Source organism: Tiliqua scincoides, chromosome 4, assembly GCF_035046505.1.
Source record: "Tiliqua scincoides isolate rTilSci1 chromosome 4, rTilSci1.hap2, whole genome shotgun sequence".
In the NCBI taxonomy this organism is placed as follows: domain Eukaryota; kingdom Metazoa; phylum Chordata; class Lepidosauria; order Squamata; family Scincidae; genus Tiliqua; species Tiliqua scincoides.
In genome coordinates this window covers 123,872,520-123,889,356 of record NC_089824.1, presented here as the reverse complement: position 1 = coordinate 123,889,356, position 16,837 = coordinate 123,872,520, and the positions used below count along the sequence as shown (strand labels likewise).

General features: G+C 41.2%; 1 protein-coding gene across 4 annotated transcripts in view; it reads left to right on the top strand.

Annotated features, from left to right (window-relative positions):
* The window catches only part of KCNT2 (potassium sodium-activated channel subfamily T member 2), a 255,724-nt gene that overhangs the window by 71,786 nt on the left and 167,101 nt on the right, over positions 1–16,837 (top strand). For all 4 annotated transcript variants that reach the window (XM_066624750.1, XM_066624749.1, XM_066624748.1 and 1 more), the window contains exon 2: positions 16,630–16,709. In XM_066624750.1, the coding sequence (XP_066480847.1) occupies positions 16,630–16,709 (80 nt within the window). The remainder of the gene's footprint in view (positions 1–16,629; positions 16,710–16,837) is intronic.

Here is a 16,837-nt window from a genome sequence, read left to right as displayed (position 1 = left end):
AAGCTTAGCTTTTATATTTCTTTGTTTTTCATTTTGAAATCAGTTTTGGGGTACACATAAGTGTGACTAACAAATAGTAATGTTTTAACTGAGTTTTAGTGGACTAACTGCATTCTAGAGTTTAAAGAGACATGATATCAAAGCACTTCCGGATTAACACATTGCAAAGGTCAGATTCCCAGAGAAAATCATTTCACAGCAGTTTTTAGATGAACACACACACCGTGACGTCAATAGCAAGTATGTTGCATTTCACAGGTTGCCTTACGAAGGCCACAGAACATCATCCGATGGTTATGGATGAGGTCAGGTTTGTGTGCAGTGCCATTGGCTAACTGCTGGGGATATATTGTATATGATGGATGTATGAGATGGCCTGTTATAAAACAAAGGATGTTTTGAACCCACCAATGAATTGTCTCCAAATGTGTTTCAAGGAGGGAACCCCAGATTGTAATAAAAGTCAGCTAAAGGAGGCGTTACAGGCTTCCCTTCTTCACACTTCCTATGCAAGCAGTCTCCTTTGGGGCTTCTCTTCTCCCCACTTCTGGTGCAAGCAGTTTCCTTACAGGCTTCTCTCCTTCACACTTCCTATGCTCACAGTCTCCTTTGGGGCTTCTCTTCTTCACACTTCCTATGCTCACAGTCTCCTTTGGGGCTTCTCTTCTTCACACTTCCTATGCTCACAGTCTCCTTTGGGGACGTGGATGGATTTACAATCTTTTGCTGATGGATTTACAATAAAAGCCTGGATCTGATCACTTTTGTCTACTGAGTTTGCTTTGGTACCTGGGATTACAGTGCAACATCTGAGATCTCTTGTAACATCTAGGATCCCTTGTAACATCTTGGTTTTTGCACCTTGCAACAGTGCCTGCATTTTACATTTCTGCTTCAGCTGTTAATGTCTCATAAAACAAAACATTTATGAAAAGCTTACAATTTGTGCATTGCATAAACAAATGCTAAATGTTAATTTAGGCTTACGTGAGACACATGGAAATGTAGATGAGGAATGTGATAACAATAGAAGCCTTTCTGTTTTGGGGGTGCTGTTTCGTTTGTTTTTGTGGGTGTTTTCTTTTTCTGCCCTCTGCCATCTCTATGTTTTTGTTTTACATTTATATTTTTTTGTTCGGTACCAATTATTAGCTTTTCCAGTTAGGGATGTAATTCTGCTTAATTGTACTATGAAATAACATAAAATTAACAGTAGAGGAAAGGCAAAACAAATTTTTTTATATAGGTCTGTCTGCTCCTATAAATCACATATGTTTTGATCCACGCCTTTTTCCTCTCCCCTATTTTCTTAAGCTGTAATCCTAGGTGCACTAGGATCCAAGTAAGTAAGTTCCACTGGACTTCGTAGATTTACTTCTGAATAAACCTACTTCTGAATAACCTACATAGCAAGGGCCTGCTTGTCTGCTAGTAGCCTTTGCTGTAGAACAGGGGTCTTCAAACTTTTCGGCCCAAGGGCCTGCACTGCACACCTGACACAGTGTCAAGGGCTAGAAAATAAATAAATAATAAATACATGGAGGACCGATGGCCTGAGAGTTTGATTAAATACAATATGTGGGTGGGAATGGAAGGAGGAGGGGAGCAGAGGGCAAAATTTATTTGCACAGGAAAAGGGGAAATGGGTTTTGAAAAAGCATCAAGCAATCATTGATTCAAATCTCAAACTTTTTTTGTCTCAGTTTCTGCTCTGTTTTAAGTTTAACATTATACATGTTGAGCCTCATTATTCCTGTGGGTTCCAAGCCTGGTTGGCAAAAAACGCACTATAGCAAATCAATTTAAAAAACAAAGTTACTTTACTCCAGTGATTTAAAAACAGCCTTGCTGACCTTTGTGATGTTAAGGTAGAGTCATTAAAAGGACAATCCAACAATCAGTCTCTCTCAAGGTGCTTAGAAATGCTTCACTCTGACTTCTCCCTTAATGCAAAGTATCTTTTTTCACTGTGCTGGGGGGGAAGGGAGGGGTCCGCTGGGGAGAGAGGGTTTGTTGGATTGTCAATCAGCTGCCCTCTCTCTCTCATTAAGGAGGCTATTGTTAAAGGTCTGTTCAGTTTTTTAAACTGATTTTAAAGGGGTGCATTTTTCCCCTTTTCCAGGGATCAGCACGTTCCTTCTCATTTGCAGGGTTGAGTCAAATCTGTGTATAAAAAATCCGTGTATAAATAGGCTGGACCTGTGTTTATATTTATATTCCATGTCTCCCAGCATTGGTATATACCTCATTCAGCCACTAGAGATGCTGAATGTAATGCAATGTAATGGAATAATTTCTTGCCATTACTTTGCATTACATTTGGCACCTCTAGTGGCTGAATGCGATATATACCCAGAAGTGCATTTTTTGAGTTATTTTTAGCCCCAAGAAGCTGGGAAAACTCAGGGGCTGGATAAAATCCTCCTGAGGGCCGAGTTTGGTTTGAACACTCCTGCTGTACAAGATTCTGTACTAGAGGAGCACTATACTGGTGCTCTCAGGGCATCAGTTGTATTGCTCTTTACATCAGGGGAAGAACCTCCCACCCTATCACATAGCACCATTCTTTGTTTCAGTAGATATTTACTGGATGGGCCAACATTATCAGGGACTGAAACACTGGCCTGTGACAAACTGCTACAATGTTTGCACTTTTAAAATTTGGAATAAAGGTGGCTACAAGCTATGCACAGCAAACTGGGGAGGAAGCTTTGCCTCCCAAACTGAGCTTTACATGGGCTGGGTGACCTTGGGTGGTATGCCGGATCTGGCCCATAGGTTGCCAACCCCTGCAGTAGAGCAATGATATGAAGATGTAGAGGTGCTACTATCTTGAAGGAATTTCTTTGTTCTGCTTTCTTGGTCTTATGTCTGGGGCTTTCCTTGAGTAGCAGTTGACTTGTGACACTGCTCAGACGTGTTTGAGGAAAGTAACAACTACTGCTGTGTGTGTGGGGGGGGGCACCTCTTGGAATTCAGCCTCAAGAGCACCAAGCAATCACTGTTGGTACCTCAGTGTGAAATTGGCTCTAACTTCAAGTTATAGGTCTGAGAACTGAGAGAAGAATCTGATGAGTTGCAGATGTGCGGTGTGGGTGTGTGGTATTGATAATCCTAATAGTGGCTCCCTCTGCACCATACACGGGATTGTCTTCTTCCATTCCTTGCCCATGCAGTTTGATGTTGGTATGCCACCACAAGATTGGTATAAGCAGTCATTGTAGGGGCTGAGGGAGTTACAGTTGCTTACTATATTTCACAATTTCTGGTGAAGAGCAGTGCCTTTAATGACACATTAACAAGGAATATTCATGGACATTACAACCCTGCTTTTTTAGTTTTTCATTTCAGTTTAGATATTCTTTCGTGGATCTATCATATTAATAAAAAAGCAAAAAGGTTTCCCAGCTTTTTAAATGTTTACATCTTTTTCCCCTGACTGTTTCACATGCAAGCAGATGTCTAGAACCATATACGTGCTGCTCAGAAATAAGGAATTGCACAAATCTGTACCCAGTCACAGAAGTATGAAAGGTCCACTAAGTGCAGTCTTTCCGGTCAATGTTTGGATTCGGTAGTTCCTTGAGTCTGCTTGTACATTTGTTTATGCTGACATACCTGAGCACTTACCTGAGCTCATGCTGTCCTCTGGAGAGGTGCGGGGAGCCCTGCGGATGCTCCTGCAAGCCTCTCCAAGCCTGGTAAAATCTAAAAATAAAGATTGCAACCCACTTCCAGTTTCTGGTGTGTTGTGTAGCAGATGCTTGTAGTTTGTATTATCAAATTCCAGAGAACTTTGGCTTCTTCATTCTCTACTACTTTATTAATTTTGTGGTTCCTCCAGTTGTTACTTGCAGGAAATTTATACTTTTATACATGTTCCAGTGAATTATTGTTGCAACTTTGTCGTGCCTTTCTTTGTAGTCAGTCTGCACGATCATTTTGCAGAAGCTGACCAGGTGGTCCACCATTTCATCAGCATCTCTACACAGGCAACATTTGCTCTCCGAAGATATTTTCTCAATTTTGGCTCTATATGCATTCGTTCTTAATGTCTGGTCTTGAGCAGCCAAAATTAATCCCTCTGCCTCCTTCTTCAATCTATGCGTTCTTAGCCATTGCTAGGTTTTGCTGTTGTCATCCTTTCCAGAAATGTCTTTTGTGTATTGGCTGTAAAGCGTTTTGCTTTGCCATTTTTCTTTCCTGGTCTTCATTTGATCTTTTTTATAAGCCAGCTTTGTTGTTGTTGTATCACCGTTCCCAGTATTTAGCGTGTTTTCCTGAGAAACCAGCTCCGATGCATCTTCTTCACTATCTTTTATATATTCTTGCAATGCCTTTTTCTCTTTTTGTACAATTTGGTGCACTTGTAACATCCCATGCCTACCTATGCTTCTGGGTAAATAGAGTCTATCAACATTGCTGCATGAATGTAGGGATTCATTGTCATTACCTTATCTTCCTATCTAGCACTTCTGACTCAGTCTGAATCTAGTCTACTATGCCAACTGTGTATCTTATGACTGGAATTGCCCATGTGTTAGTTGCTCTGATGGTGTTTCCTGCACTGAGTTTGGATTTCAGGATCTTCACTCTCCTAATATATTCATTACTAATCTTCCTATTAGCTTCTGCATGTTTAATGCTTTCCACCTGAAGAATGCCTAAATACTTGAAGTGATCTTCTTTCAAACACTTGTTGCTGTTTCCATATGGCATCTCAATTCCTTCAATTATGCCACTTTTCCCCAGCTGATAGTTTGGGTTGTGCATTTACCTAGTCCAAACTCCATTGCTATATCTCAGGTATATTTTTGGATAGTGTTTAACAGAGATTTGATTTCAGATGGTAATTTTCCATATAGCTTTAGATCATCCATGTAAGAAGATGGGAAAGCTTGGGGATATTTTAGATATTTGATAACTCAAATCTGCTTTGTTTAGCAGTGTTGTTAGAGGAATTAATAAGATGACAAATAATAGTGGTGATAGTGAGTTACCTTGAAAAATACCTCTCCTGATGTTACCATCACCCAACCTATCACCACTGACCGGCCTCAGTTGTATCTTCCATTTTGCCATTGAACAAATTGACTGACATTTTTACTGATGCCTGTTATTTCTAGGCACCTCAGTATCCATTCATGCGGCAATGAGTTGAAGGCTTTTTGGTAGTCTGCCCATGTCTATCCTATTAATATTTGTAGTCTGTCCTCTTATTACAGTTGTAGTTTTTGTAGCCTATTGTTATTAAGAGTATTTTTGTACTGCTTTTCAACAAAAAGTCATTCACAAAACGGCTTACGTAGCTAAATAACTGTCCTCAAATGGCTAACAAGCTTTAAAAAAAAAAAAGTCACCATCAGTAGCCACTAGAAAAGGCAGCATGGAGTGAAGAATGATTTAAATAATTAAAAACTTTGAAATTTGACCATTGACTATAATTTTTGCCCCATTTTTGCCCCCAAATGATTCTATTCTACCCTGATAGAATCATTAACATGTGCAAATTAGACAGTATTTTGGTTTATTTACCTGCTTATAATTACTCTATTTAACTTAGGGCACAATCCTAAATCCTATTTTGTTCAATGGGGCTTACTCTCAGGGAAGTGTAGTTAGGATTGCAGCCTTAATAGCATCCAAAAATGTTTGGTGGGCTAGAACACAGAGCACTTCCTCACTGCAGATGCACCTTCTAATAATACAGATGCACCTTCTAATAATGGTGCTCGCTTCGGCAGCACATATACTAAAATACTACCTTCTAATAATGCAATGAACGCTAAGACAATAGACATCCAGTTTATAAATCATATGAAGGTAAGAAAACCAGAAGAGCACAGGAAGAAAGAAATGTTGTGTGACAACTTATTTGGTACTAATGATTGTACAGGGCTCTGTAAAATAATCATGTTAACCAGTACAGTGGCCTTCCTGCCTCATAAAATTTTCCCCTAATAGTCTATTGAGCAGTTCTGAGTTGAGAAGCCTTTGGTATCGGCAAAAGTATACTCAAAAGGTTCAACAGCTGGAAAGGCTGTAGTGGCAAAGATACCCTAATAAATGTGGACAAAGCCTCTGCAAGCTCATACTTTGGGATAAAGGTGGAAACTGACATTGCTTTGGGACTGCACAGAAAAGAAAATTGATATGTCTCCCAGATTGGTTCTTCATGGATCCACATTTGTGCCTTTTCCAGGACTTGAACCTCCAGGCTTGGATTCTGGACTGAGGTAACTTTGCTAGTTAGTGTTCCTAAAGTAGAGCAATAAGCAGAGCACGTTACTCTATACATTTGCCTATCATCAGAAGAAGGAATAGAATGGCTGTAGAATGGAATAGTTAAGTCTGATTATTAAGCTGAAGAATGTGAAGCATTTTATGTGATTAGCTCTTAACCAAACACGTGCATGAGATATTACCAGTAAAATCAAGTTTCTGTTTCCTAGAGATGAATTTTTCATTCTCCGAACTTTCCACTTCCACTGATGGTAATTACCTAGGCTACGGTTGTGATTTTTCTAAGTGCACCTGGCTGCTATTAAAAGTAATTAAAGATGGAGTGCAAGACTGTTTTCAGCATTTTTTAAAAATCTAAGCCATGTTATTCAAGACCACATTGTAAGTTCATTAGGAAGAAAATATATTTCTCAAATGGTGCCCCTGGTATTGCAGGATCTTAAGATCTTCTCTGGAAACTGCAGTAGTATTTCTGTTGTGAATGTGTGGCCATGGGATTTATCAAAGAGGTAACAGTCATATTAAAGATATGCATTGATGACCTTTTGTCAAAATGCTTACTTTGTCATTATTTAGGTGCACAAGTTCATCCGTTGTGAAAGAACTAGTTTCCTAGAACATTCTGTGCCTCTTTTTCTGTATGCCTGAATAGAGATGTTGGCACTCTCTACCAGTACAGGTCCTCTACTTTTCTTATAAAGTATTTCAATTACATTGCAGTTGTCTAGAAACATACCTGTGTGCATTGAATGAAAGAATGAATGAAATTAATAAATTGAATGAAATAAGATTCAGAATTCTATAAAACTCAAACAGTGGACCTCTTGGGATGAGAAACCCTTATAAGAACACAGGAAAAAAAGATGAGCGTTCACCTTTATTGTATATGTTAAAGGCATCCAACATTTGCTGCATGTTGACATTTCCATATAGATGCTTTCAATCTCAGATGCATTTTGTGAATGCTTAAAAAATGAATATATTTGTTTCTGTGCTTGTCAGTATTGACTGGTGTGTGTTGAAAATCTCATTTGGCTAACTGGCACACCAGTGTGAATGTATGTTATCAGACATCGATAAAACCTGTCTGGAGTTGTCACTCTTCACATGTGAACACCAGCTTCTGCATAGCCAATGTATTGCATGCTGTACTTATTGTAATTAGTCATTGCCTATATAAATTGTGCTGTAATAAAATACTTGGATAGAAGTACATCGAGGACTTAAAATGTTGTCAGTTTGTTTTTGAGAGGAAAGAAGAAAGTAAAATAAGGTTTGGCATGAACAGAATTACTGGTGGGCAATCTTTTACTCTGCAGCCTCATAAATTCAAACTATCTCATTTAACTTGACATGAAAGTATGCACCATGTTATCTCAATGTAATCCTTCCCAGTTAGCAGATCAGGAAGGGGCCTCTGCTTGGACAATTCCTAGCTAGACGAGTTGACTAGCTAGATTAGCGTTATTCTATAATGCTAGTGAGATGCATGCCAGATTGTGGAATTATCTGAAATCTGCATAAGAAAGGAACAAAAGGGAAAGAAACCTCAAGGGGCAAATATAAGTTATTGTCTAGTGTGTTGAGTCTTGCAATTACTCATCAGAGGCAACTTTTAATTCTTTCCTTTCAAGGAGAGACCAGAACTGCAATCCACACCACCTCCGTTGACTATTTTTAAATATGCAAATAAGGGAGAAGATACACACACAACATTGGCCTGTGTTTGCTGGTGATGCCACTGTGTGTAATGAGGGAGGTATTCTTTGTGTTCTTTCCTGCTGGAACTCAGGTCACCCCAATCTATTGCCCAAAACCAAAGAAGGAGACAAGAGTCTTAACACCCATACTGCTTCTTTTCTCCACTCTTGTTTTGAGAATAATTCAGAAGAGCTTTCCTTTTTTTTTACAGGCAGCTCTTCAATCTGCCCCATCAGTAAAGTGTAGGGCCAACCTCAGGGCAGTTTGGTCGACTAAACTGAATTGGACCCTGCCACAGGGGCACCTCTGTGCCGGGGTGGTGAGTGGAGTGCCCACAGCCACCACCTTGCTGTGTGGCGAATGCTCTTGCATGGAATCTTCCATTCCAAGGTGTTGCAAAGAGAGCACAGTGAGTGAAGCTTTGCTGCAGGGCAGCCCTCCTGCCTGCTCCTTGGTCTGATTGATCCTAAATCAGGCACCTAGAAGCAGGTGGCAGTGATGGCGTCATGTCTGCCCTGGACTTGCCACTGCTGCTCACGCTGGTGAGTAGAGTGGGCGAAAGGGGATAAGGCTCTGGAAAAATGTTTTGCAGTGTGCCTTGTAAAGCACTTCAGAAGGAGAAGACAGGCAGATGAGTTTTCACCGAAATCGGAAATCTTGTTTTGTATAAGATACTACATTAAATGTCCGTATATTGGTATTTGTAACTTCTTTTATTAGAGTAACCCTCTTAGTGTTCATCATATTATTGTTTCAAAACTGATTGGTATAAATGTAGGAACTAGAGGAGTGGGGATAAATTCTCATTGCATTTGTGAGTTATAGGCTGCAATTGAAGTAATTATTGTGAATGATTGTTTTTTAACGTGCTTAAGTCTCGCAAGAGAATAACTCTAGAGTAATGCAATAACAGCTACTTCGCTCAGCTAATTCCTCTAGGAACTATTGGAAGTATTATGGTACGTTAGTAGCAGTTTCATACAACATGTTTCTCAAATGAAGATTCAGAAGAAATGTTGCAGCACATTACAAAGCTGTGTGTGTGTAGAAGGGAGTTGGGAGGGATAATCCAATTTTGGATTAGCTCAGTTTATTTCTGAGCCAACATAATGTGTGCCTGGGAAGATAAATGATCACTATCGCTAAATGCTCTTGAGTTGGATCCTCCATCTTAAATCAGCAAAAAAACTTCAGTTTAAAGAGTAGTTTAGGGTTCTGAGAATCCTTATCAGGAAAGAAGAAATATCCTCTTGTGAGTATTCCCCTCCAGATTCTGACCTACATCTTAAAGTAGTTTAGCTTTAGCATTTTCAGAATATTGCCATGTGTTTTTTTCATTGCTGACAGCAGTTAACAGCTTTCTGATTGAATGCCTTGTGTGAATTTGAATTGAGAGCACAGGGCATTGGGGATTCTGAAAGTGTCACCTTGCTACAGGAAGGGCTGTTATCATATAGACTGAAAGGAATACTTACAGACTAGTACTTGTTAACAATCAACCTTAGCAGCGCTAAAATGAACCACTGCAAGCACTTAATATCAGCAGAAGGCTGTCGTGTACAGAGAATAGCGGACAATGATAGACATAAATTGGTCTTTTCTGTAGTGTCCTATTATTTTTACTAAATCAAGAATATTGCAAAGTTGGGGCATCATTTAGGGCAGGCAAGGGAAGTGAGAATAGAATTAACCTTAAAACTGGGAGAAGGACCAATGGCTGCCTCATCTCCATCTTGTTGCCTGACTGTCTTTCTTTTATTTGAATGTGTGATGTGTGGCACACTTGAATACATGTATATGTGATGCTGAGTACTTGCCAGGAGAGCACGACCTAGAACTGACTGATGGGAAGAGGCCTCCAATTCTACAGGCCATGAGGAAGGCCACACTTTTAATTTGCCAGAGCAATCCCCCCCCCCGCCCCAGCAGACAGGCTTGGGAGAAGACTTTCCTGGCTTTCATTTTGGAAAATTCCATAAGTGGCTGCACCTTACTTGCACAGTACATTTGGCCTTGAGAAAAAAGCCACATCCTGTGAGCTACTGTCCATACAGACGTATATATTCTTACAACTATTGATGTATTTTACATTGCTTTTTATTTTTGATTCCCTCTCCCTTCAACTATACTATTATCCCCAGAATAAAATTCCTGTTGTTGCATCTTCGCTCTTCTCTCATTCTTCCTTAAATGCCATATCATTGAACTGTGCCATCGGGCACTGAACTCTCCCCTTGTGCACATGTTACATGTGTTCTAAGAAGTACACCTGGTAACAGGCTGTGGCAAAAGACTCAAGTGTATGTCTACTGTCTGTTTTATAAGGTTGCAACCTTATGCACAGTTCTTTGTTAGCAGCTTCAAGAACCATGTGAACTATGTGTAAAGCATATTGTAGTTTTAGTGTATTGTTGTAAGTATCACAATATCCAGCAATTAAAAAAAAATCCAGCAGTGATCCATAAAAACAGCCAATCAGTAAAAACTTGCCTTAATCTCTCTCTAGTGCCTGGCATGCTTTAATAAAAAGTTTTCACGCAAGAACTTAGCACTAGGTAGGCCCAAATATTTTACTTCTGGCTGTGAGCTGCATAATAAAATTTGGATATTTGCAGATCTCTCAGACGCACTCATGCCCACTGAAGTAAAATAAGCCAGTAACAATAAATCACTAGTATAGCATAGCTAGTGATTGTGTAGCCTGGTGCCAAGTCAAAATGACGCCCCCAGAAGTGAGGTCATGCTCAAGCTTTTAAAAAAGTGAAAATGGGGGAAAATCTACCTCCTTCTCCCCAGCAGCTCACCACCCACTTGCTCTGCCGCTTCCCCTCAGGCTCATGAACACCTTATTGGTTCCCTTCTATATCATAATAACACCTAATTGGCTGTCAGAGCAATCGGTCTCATTAGTCAGTTTTGAGTTAAGAAAATTCAGAATACCATTAATGGCATAAAAATGTCACTTCTGGCTTCCTTGAAGGAAACAAAACATAGAGGTGTCTTGGCCTTTTCGGCCATTCTGAAACCTGCAGAGGCAGCAGGTGGACACACACTGCCTCAGCTGGCTTCAGAAAGCCCTCCAGAGCCAACCAGAACTCAGCTCAGGTCGCCTCCGGAGCGCTCAGGTGGGTCCAAGTCTGGTTCCACACAAGTCCAGGGGATCCACGTTGAGCCAGATCCACGGATACAAAATCTGCAGCTATGGAGGCCCCACCTGTATGTTAATTACATTTTGCTAATATGAGGGGCACAGTTTATGGTAATGGACTGCAAAGGGGTACACAAGTGGAAAAAAGGTTGGGAACCACTGGACTAAGACATAAACCTCAATATCCAGGTTGTGATTGTGGCCCAAGGTGGCTTTTAGCAGCATAGGCTGGTTGATCAGCTATATCTTTTCCTTGACCAGTCAGACCTGGCCATCGTACCTTGGTGATATCCAGGTTGGACTATTGTAAGATGCTATACTTGGGGCTGTGTTTGAACACTACTGTATAAGGAAGCTGAAACTGGTGCAGAATATAGCTGCAATGATGCTGATTCGTGCCAGGGGCTTGAGAACATGTCACCGTCCTGTTAAAGGAGTTGTACAGATCTGTGCCCAATTCAAAGTGCAGGTTATTTCCTATAAAGCCCTCAGACCTGGGTATCTGAAGGACCATCTTACCCCACATATGTCTACCCATCGCATGAGGGCATCGCAGTTGGTCCAGTTGTCAATGCCATTGTCTTTAGATAGTAGTTGGGAAGCAAAGTGTAACGGGGCCTTTTTTGTTGTGATACCTAGCCTATGGAACGGAAATCAGAGCTGCCCCCATGTTATTGGCGTTTCAGAGGGAAGGTAAAATGTTTTGTTTTGATTCTAATTGGTTTTATTGTGTTGTCTCCTTTGACTGATTTTTTGACAATGTTGCTTATCTTTTTATTTTTATATTACTATTTGAAATCATTATTTAGCTTTTGCTGTTCATTTGTATAAGTTTCAGTTGTATTTTTTTTAAGAAAATATTGTAATTATGTTGTCAGCCATGCTGAGCTGCTCTTTGTGCTAGAAAAGCAGGATATGAATATGTAATACCTGCAGTTCACTTGGTAGTACTCCTGTCATTTCTGGCATGGGGTCTTATCTGAAGTTCAACTGCCCAAGGGTATTAGCTGCAGCTCAGGGCATGCCCTTGTTCAAGAAAACCTCAGTGTCTTTTCCTGTTTCTGGAGGGAAGAGGGTTGAGCTCACCCTGGCTCTCCTTCTCCTTTTGGGACAGCTTTCCTGGTTCCCTGGTCTGATCCTGAACTCGAGGGGAATGCTGCCTGGGGGCCCTCAGCTCTTCGTCCCTACTAGACTCGATTTAGAGCCCATTCCTGGGCTCGATGCGCCAGCTACCGCCAGCTCACACTGTCACAAATGTGCTGTAAGGCATGTTTGCGAGACGTAATGCCGGGCCAGCGCCCGTGCTAGCCCAGCGCTGGCTGGCACTGGGCTAGCACCAAGCGGGCACCTGGCCTCCACTGCTTGGTGGTCACGTGGACCACTGAGCTGTGGTAAGGTAAGCGGGGCCAGGGAGGAGGTGTTCTGGGGAAATGGGGAGAGGGCAATGAGGAGGCGTGCCAGTGGGGAGAGAGTGGGGGGGAGGGAGGCGGGTCTGGTGGGGGCTCAGCGCCCTACACGAACATTCTTCCCTCACCACTGACCTTTTGGTCGGCAGTGAATTGAGTAGCCCATTGTGGGGCCACTTCCCTTACCCGGGAGAAGGGGATGAAAGCTCCCGAGGTGCCGTCTGTGGCTGCCATGGGCACGCTGGATGTGGCAGCAGCCATTTTTGGTGCCACTGCAGCTGCGTGCCACAGGAGTGCAGAACTGGGCAGTTAGGCTGCAGCCAGGATTTTAAATCCCTGGTTGCATTCTGTGATCTCTCTCCACCTGCCTCTCCCACCTAGAACTTGCATCCACCATCTCCATTGCTGTGGCACTGGTGATATCTCTGGCCTTACCGTTCAGGGGCACTCGGAACCCCCCTGAGCAGCTCCCATAATCATTCTTTGCAACAGAGAAGAAGATAGAACTGACTTGCCCTCGATGGCACAAACTCAAAGCTGGTCTTGGTACAAATGGTGATCCTACAATGTCAGATGAGATGCCTTGTAAATGTAAGGAAGGTATATTAGGAAATACGAATGGGATGGTTTATCATGTTTAAATACCATTTTTCAATTAAAAAATCAATTCAAATGCAAACCTGAGTCTTGATGACAGATCAGAAAACAATTTCAGACTTCTAGGATGAATGTGCACAGTTCGAATTTGGAAGCATTTAATGTTCAACATTTTGGAGAAGTCATACTATTCAGGACTTTTCAGCATTCCTCAGTTCTGCTATTTGTGCTTTCTGGCAAGTTTAATATTTACTATACTTAACATATTTTTTTTAAACTTACATTGTTTGAAACAATTACATTTTGATTGCTTTTAAAATTTCAGGAGGAAAATTATTTTAGGCTATCTGAATGAGCTTGTTCTGAGGGAGTGCAATTTCTTTCAGTCCCCAATCTGGGCTCAGTGACGGCACATTTGTCATTATTGATGTTAGTGGATTTTTAAAATTGTGGTTTCTGGATCTTTTCAAAAGATGGTATAGTGGGCTTTAGTTGGTTTTAAACCATTTTATGAACACAGCAGATTGGAACCTTTTTGCTATTATAGTGCTTAAAAGGCACCCAAAGTTCTACAGCTTGCCAAGGTGGAAAATTTGTAGTAATTTTAATTTGTAATTTGTGGTAAACTCAAATACCTTTTACCAGTAATGAGAATATCTCTAGAAATAATGAGTTGCTGAATGACCAGAGTTCCAGTTGCTAACTGTAAATATTCTGCCTCTTGTGCAGAGAATTTCACCTAGGAAGGAAGAAGGTGGTCTGGAATCAGTCTTATAGGTTATATAATGACACTAATTTAAGAAACTTGTATGCTTCAGTGATAGGGTTCATAAGTTTTTTTGAAACCATGACTGGCTGGATAAAAATGGAATTCTAATGGAGTTTTTCTTAAATGTGAAATGTGTTAACATAGATTATTGGTCTAGATTTCAGGGCCGTATTGGTTGGTTGCTGAGCAAAGTGTTGACAGGCCATGTTTCTGCTTTCTTCCCCTTTTGGATAATTTTGGAAACCTCTGAATGGCAGGTTGATGTTTTTGCACATTGTGGTCCCTTTTCCTTCATTTTGTACTTGTTTGGCAGATGCTCGGTTATATTTTGGCCTTTAATACCTTTGTCATCATCTTATCACCTCCGGATGCTAATCACTCAGAGTATGCAAGTTCTTTACTTTGCAAACACTATTGCTTTTATGCTGAGAGGGATTCTGGGAAGTATTTGTACAATAATAATAATAATAATAATATTTGGACAGGGACCTTCTATTTTGGAGTGTCATACAAGCATGGCACAGACACTAAGAAAAGGTGCAACCTTTTGACATTTGTTTTAGGATGCTCTTGGATTTCCTTTCATGAAAGCATGGCATTCTTTTTAAAAGAATATAGCTTGAAGGAATCAATCGGCATTCATCAGGTCCCCTTGTCCCTTCCAGTGGTGCTGAACCGCACTAAGAGGAGGGGACCCAGGTGGTGCATACAGGGTGCCTACTCTCTACTGATGCTGTTCAGCCATCCAGTGAAAGGGGACTGGATGGACATTCTTGGGTCAGCCACCTTTTCATTTTCCTCTGTGGCTCGGCATCATCAGTACAGGGGAAGGAGAGTGGATGGATATTCTTCTAATGCCACTGTAAAGGTTACTGGGCAATAGTGAGATGCCACAGCAGAATGCTTTCCTTGTGGCATCACCTATTTGACTGTTCAGTCCTTGGGAATAATGTGGCATGCAGAAGAATTGCTGTGTGGACATTTTGCCTGATGCCAAGTTTTTTGCCTGGTACCTGGAGCACGACTGCTGCAGCTGCCATGCTGCCAAGATTACGTATGAACCCAGTTCGAGCTCTTCCTCTGCACTTCCAGACTCTTTCATTCTGCCATCTGCCTTTTATAGTTTCTGCTAAGTATTGTGTACCTTTCTACAGCCTTTGGAACCTGACTATTGCAGCACTTGAACCTGAGAAGTTTCAAATTTTAAGTTTGAAAGTCTGCTGGAACACTAATACAATGGACCACTTCTTGCATCTCATTTTGTCATGGAAACGATCACATAAGCATGCCACTCTGTTTGGCAGCTGTGGTTGCTAAGGAAAGTAGAAGCAGGGTGCAGTTAGGCTATTGGAGCTGCTCATAATAGGAGTCGATATGAAATGGATTGGCTCCCACATTCACTCTGCTCATTAGTTTTACATCACCACTTACTGTTTACGTGCTATTCTTTCCTGTCACACGAGTACTGTAATTTTGGTCCTTAAAATATAGGTATGCAGCTCAGAGCGTGCGGAAAGAAATGGGAATACTGTTTTCCTTTGCAGGTTGAATTACCCAGGAATGTGAACTTGTATACTTTATTCGCCTACCTGAAAATTTCCCTGACAGTTTAAATCTTGCTCTTAAACTTGACATGACCTCAGACAGAGAGAGGAAGTCTTGCTGTATTAGACACACGAGGGATGATTTGATGCATTGGGATCAATGTTTCCAGGAGGAGACCTTTTGTTGTAAAGCATTTGATTATAGAGATTCACCCGAATGGCTCCTCTGTTCTACCATCAAGTCTTCAGGTGTCTCCATATATTTTGCAGAAACCATTCGATACTTCTGGGACAAATCCACAAATTTGCAGGGCCTTTATCGCATCATTTGTGATAGTTCCATGCAGCTTGTCACCCAGCCTTAACACGTAGGATCTGTTGTTGCGTTTGAGGCTTGTGACGATGTCAGCTTCCCTCACATTTTCAGGCCCTTTTGCTTCATAGACATGCTAGAACTGCACAACTATTTCTTTTGACATGACTATTACATGTGGAATGAGCATGTGTTGCCAGGGAATGGGATCACAGTGGCAGGGCCTGCCCACTGACCTGTGAACCTTCACTCTTCAATATTATGCAGTCCCTGCATGCATAGAAGGGGCTCATGCTCAGGGCATTACGTTTTTGCAGATTCCACTCTACCTGCACAAGGATTGTACAGACTATCTAGTGAACACTTGCACGTCAGGGCAGGACCTGTTGTTCTGCTATTGACCTATGTGTGCTCTTTTCACTGTATGTGGGATCTTTGTGTGCTACACTCTTGAGCACTTCTTGAGCAGGGCAGTTCAGGGACAATCCTGCAGGGCTTAGTTTCCTTTGAACAAAGAAGTACTGGAGGCTTGTGTTGACTTTTTGTGATTTATGTTTTATTTAGAAATGTACTCACAAAATGTAGAGAAGGCAAAGGCTGCAGGAGTAGTGAGCCTAACTGCTAAGCTTCCAGCAGATTCCCAAAGCAATAGGGCCCTCCTGTCCCACACTATTTCAATTCAGCTGAGGATTCACAGTCAAAACGCTTTTATCTGACTGTCCATATTAAAACTGCTGCTCATTGTTTTGCTATCCCTCCCTCCCACTAACCCTTCCAGAAACAGGGGGAGAGATCAGCAACTTAGTGTTGTGTAGTTAGGCAAATACCTAACAGAAATCTCTTTAGATCTTGTGTTTTATCCTCACATTCCAGGATTAAATTCTAATGCTTTCCTTTTTGCTTTTTAGGGTCCAGGTTGAATTCTACATGAATGAAAATACATTTAAAGAGAGGCTAAAGCTATTTTTCATCAAAAACCAAAGATCAAGTAAGCAATCTTGTGTGGTGGGGGGGGGGGGGAAGAGAGATGTCTCTAAACATTACTAAATGTTGATTATAAGAAATGGTTGCATATTACACTGCATAGACTAGAGACTTACACGCCTCTTGAGGAAC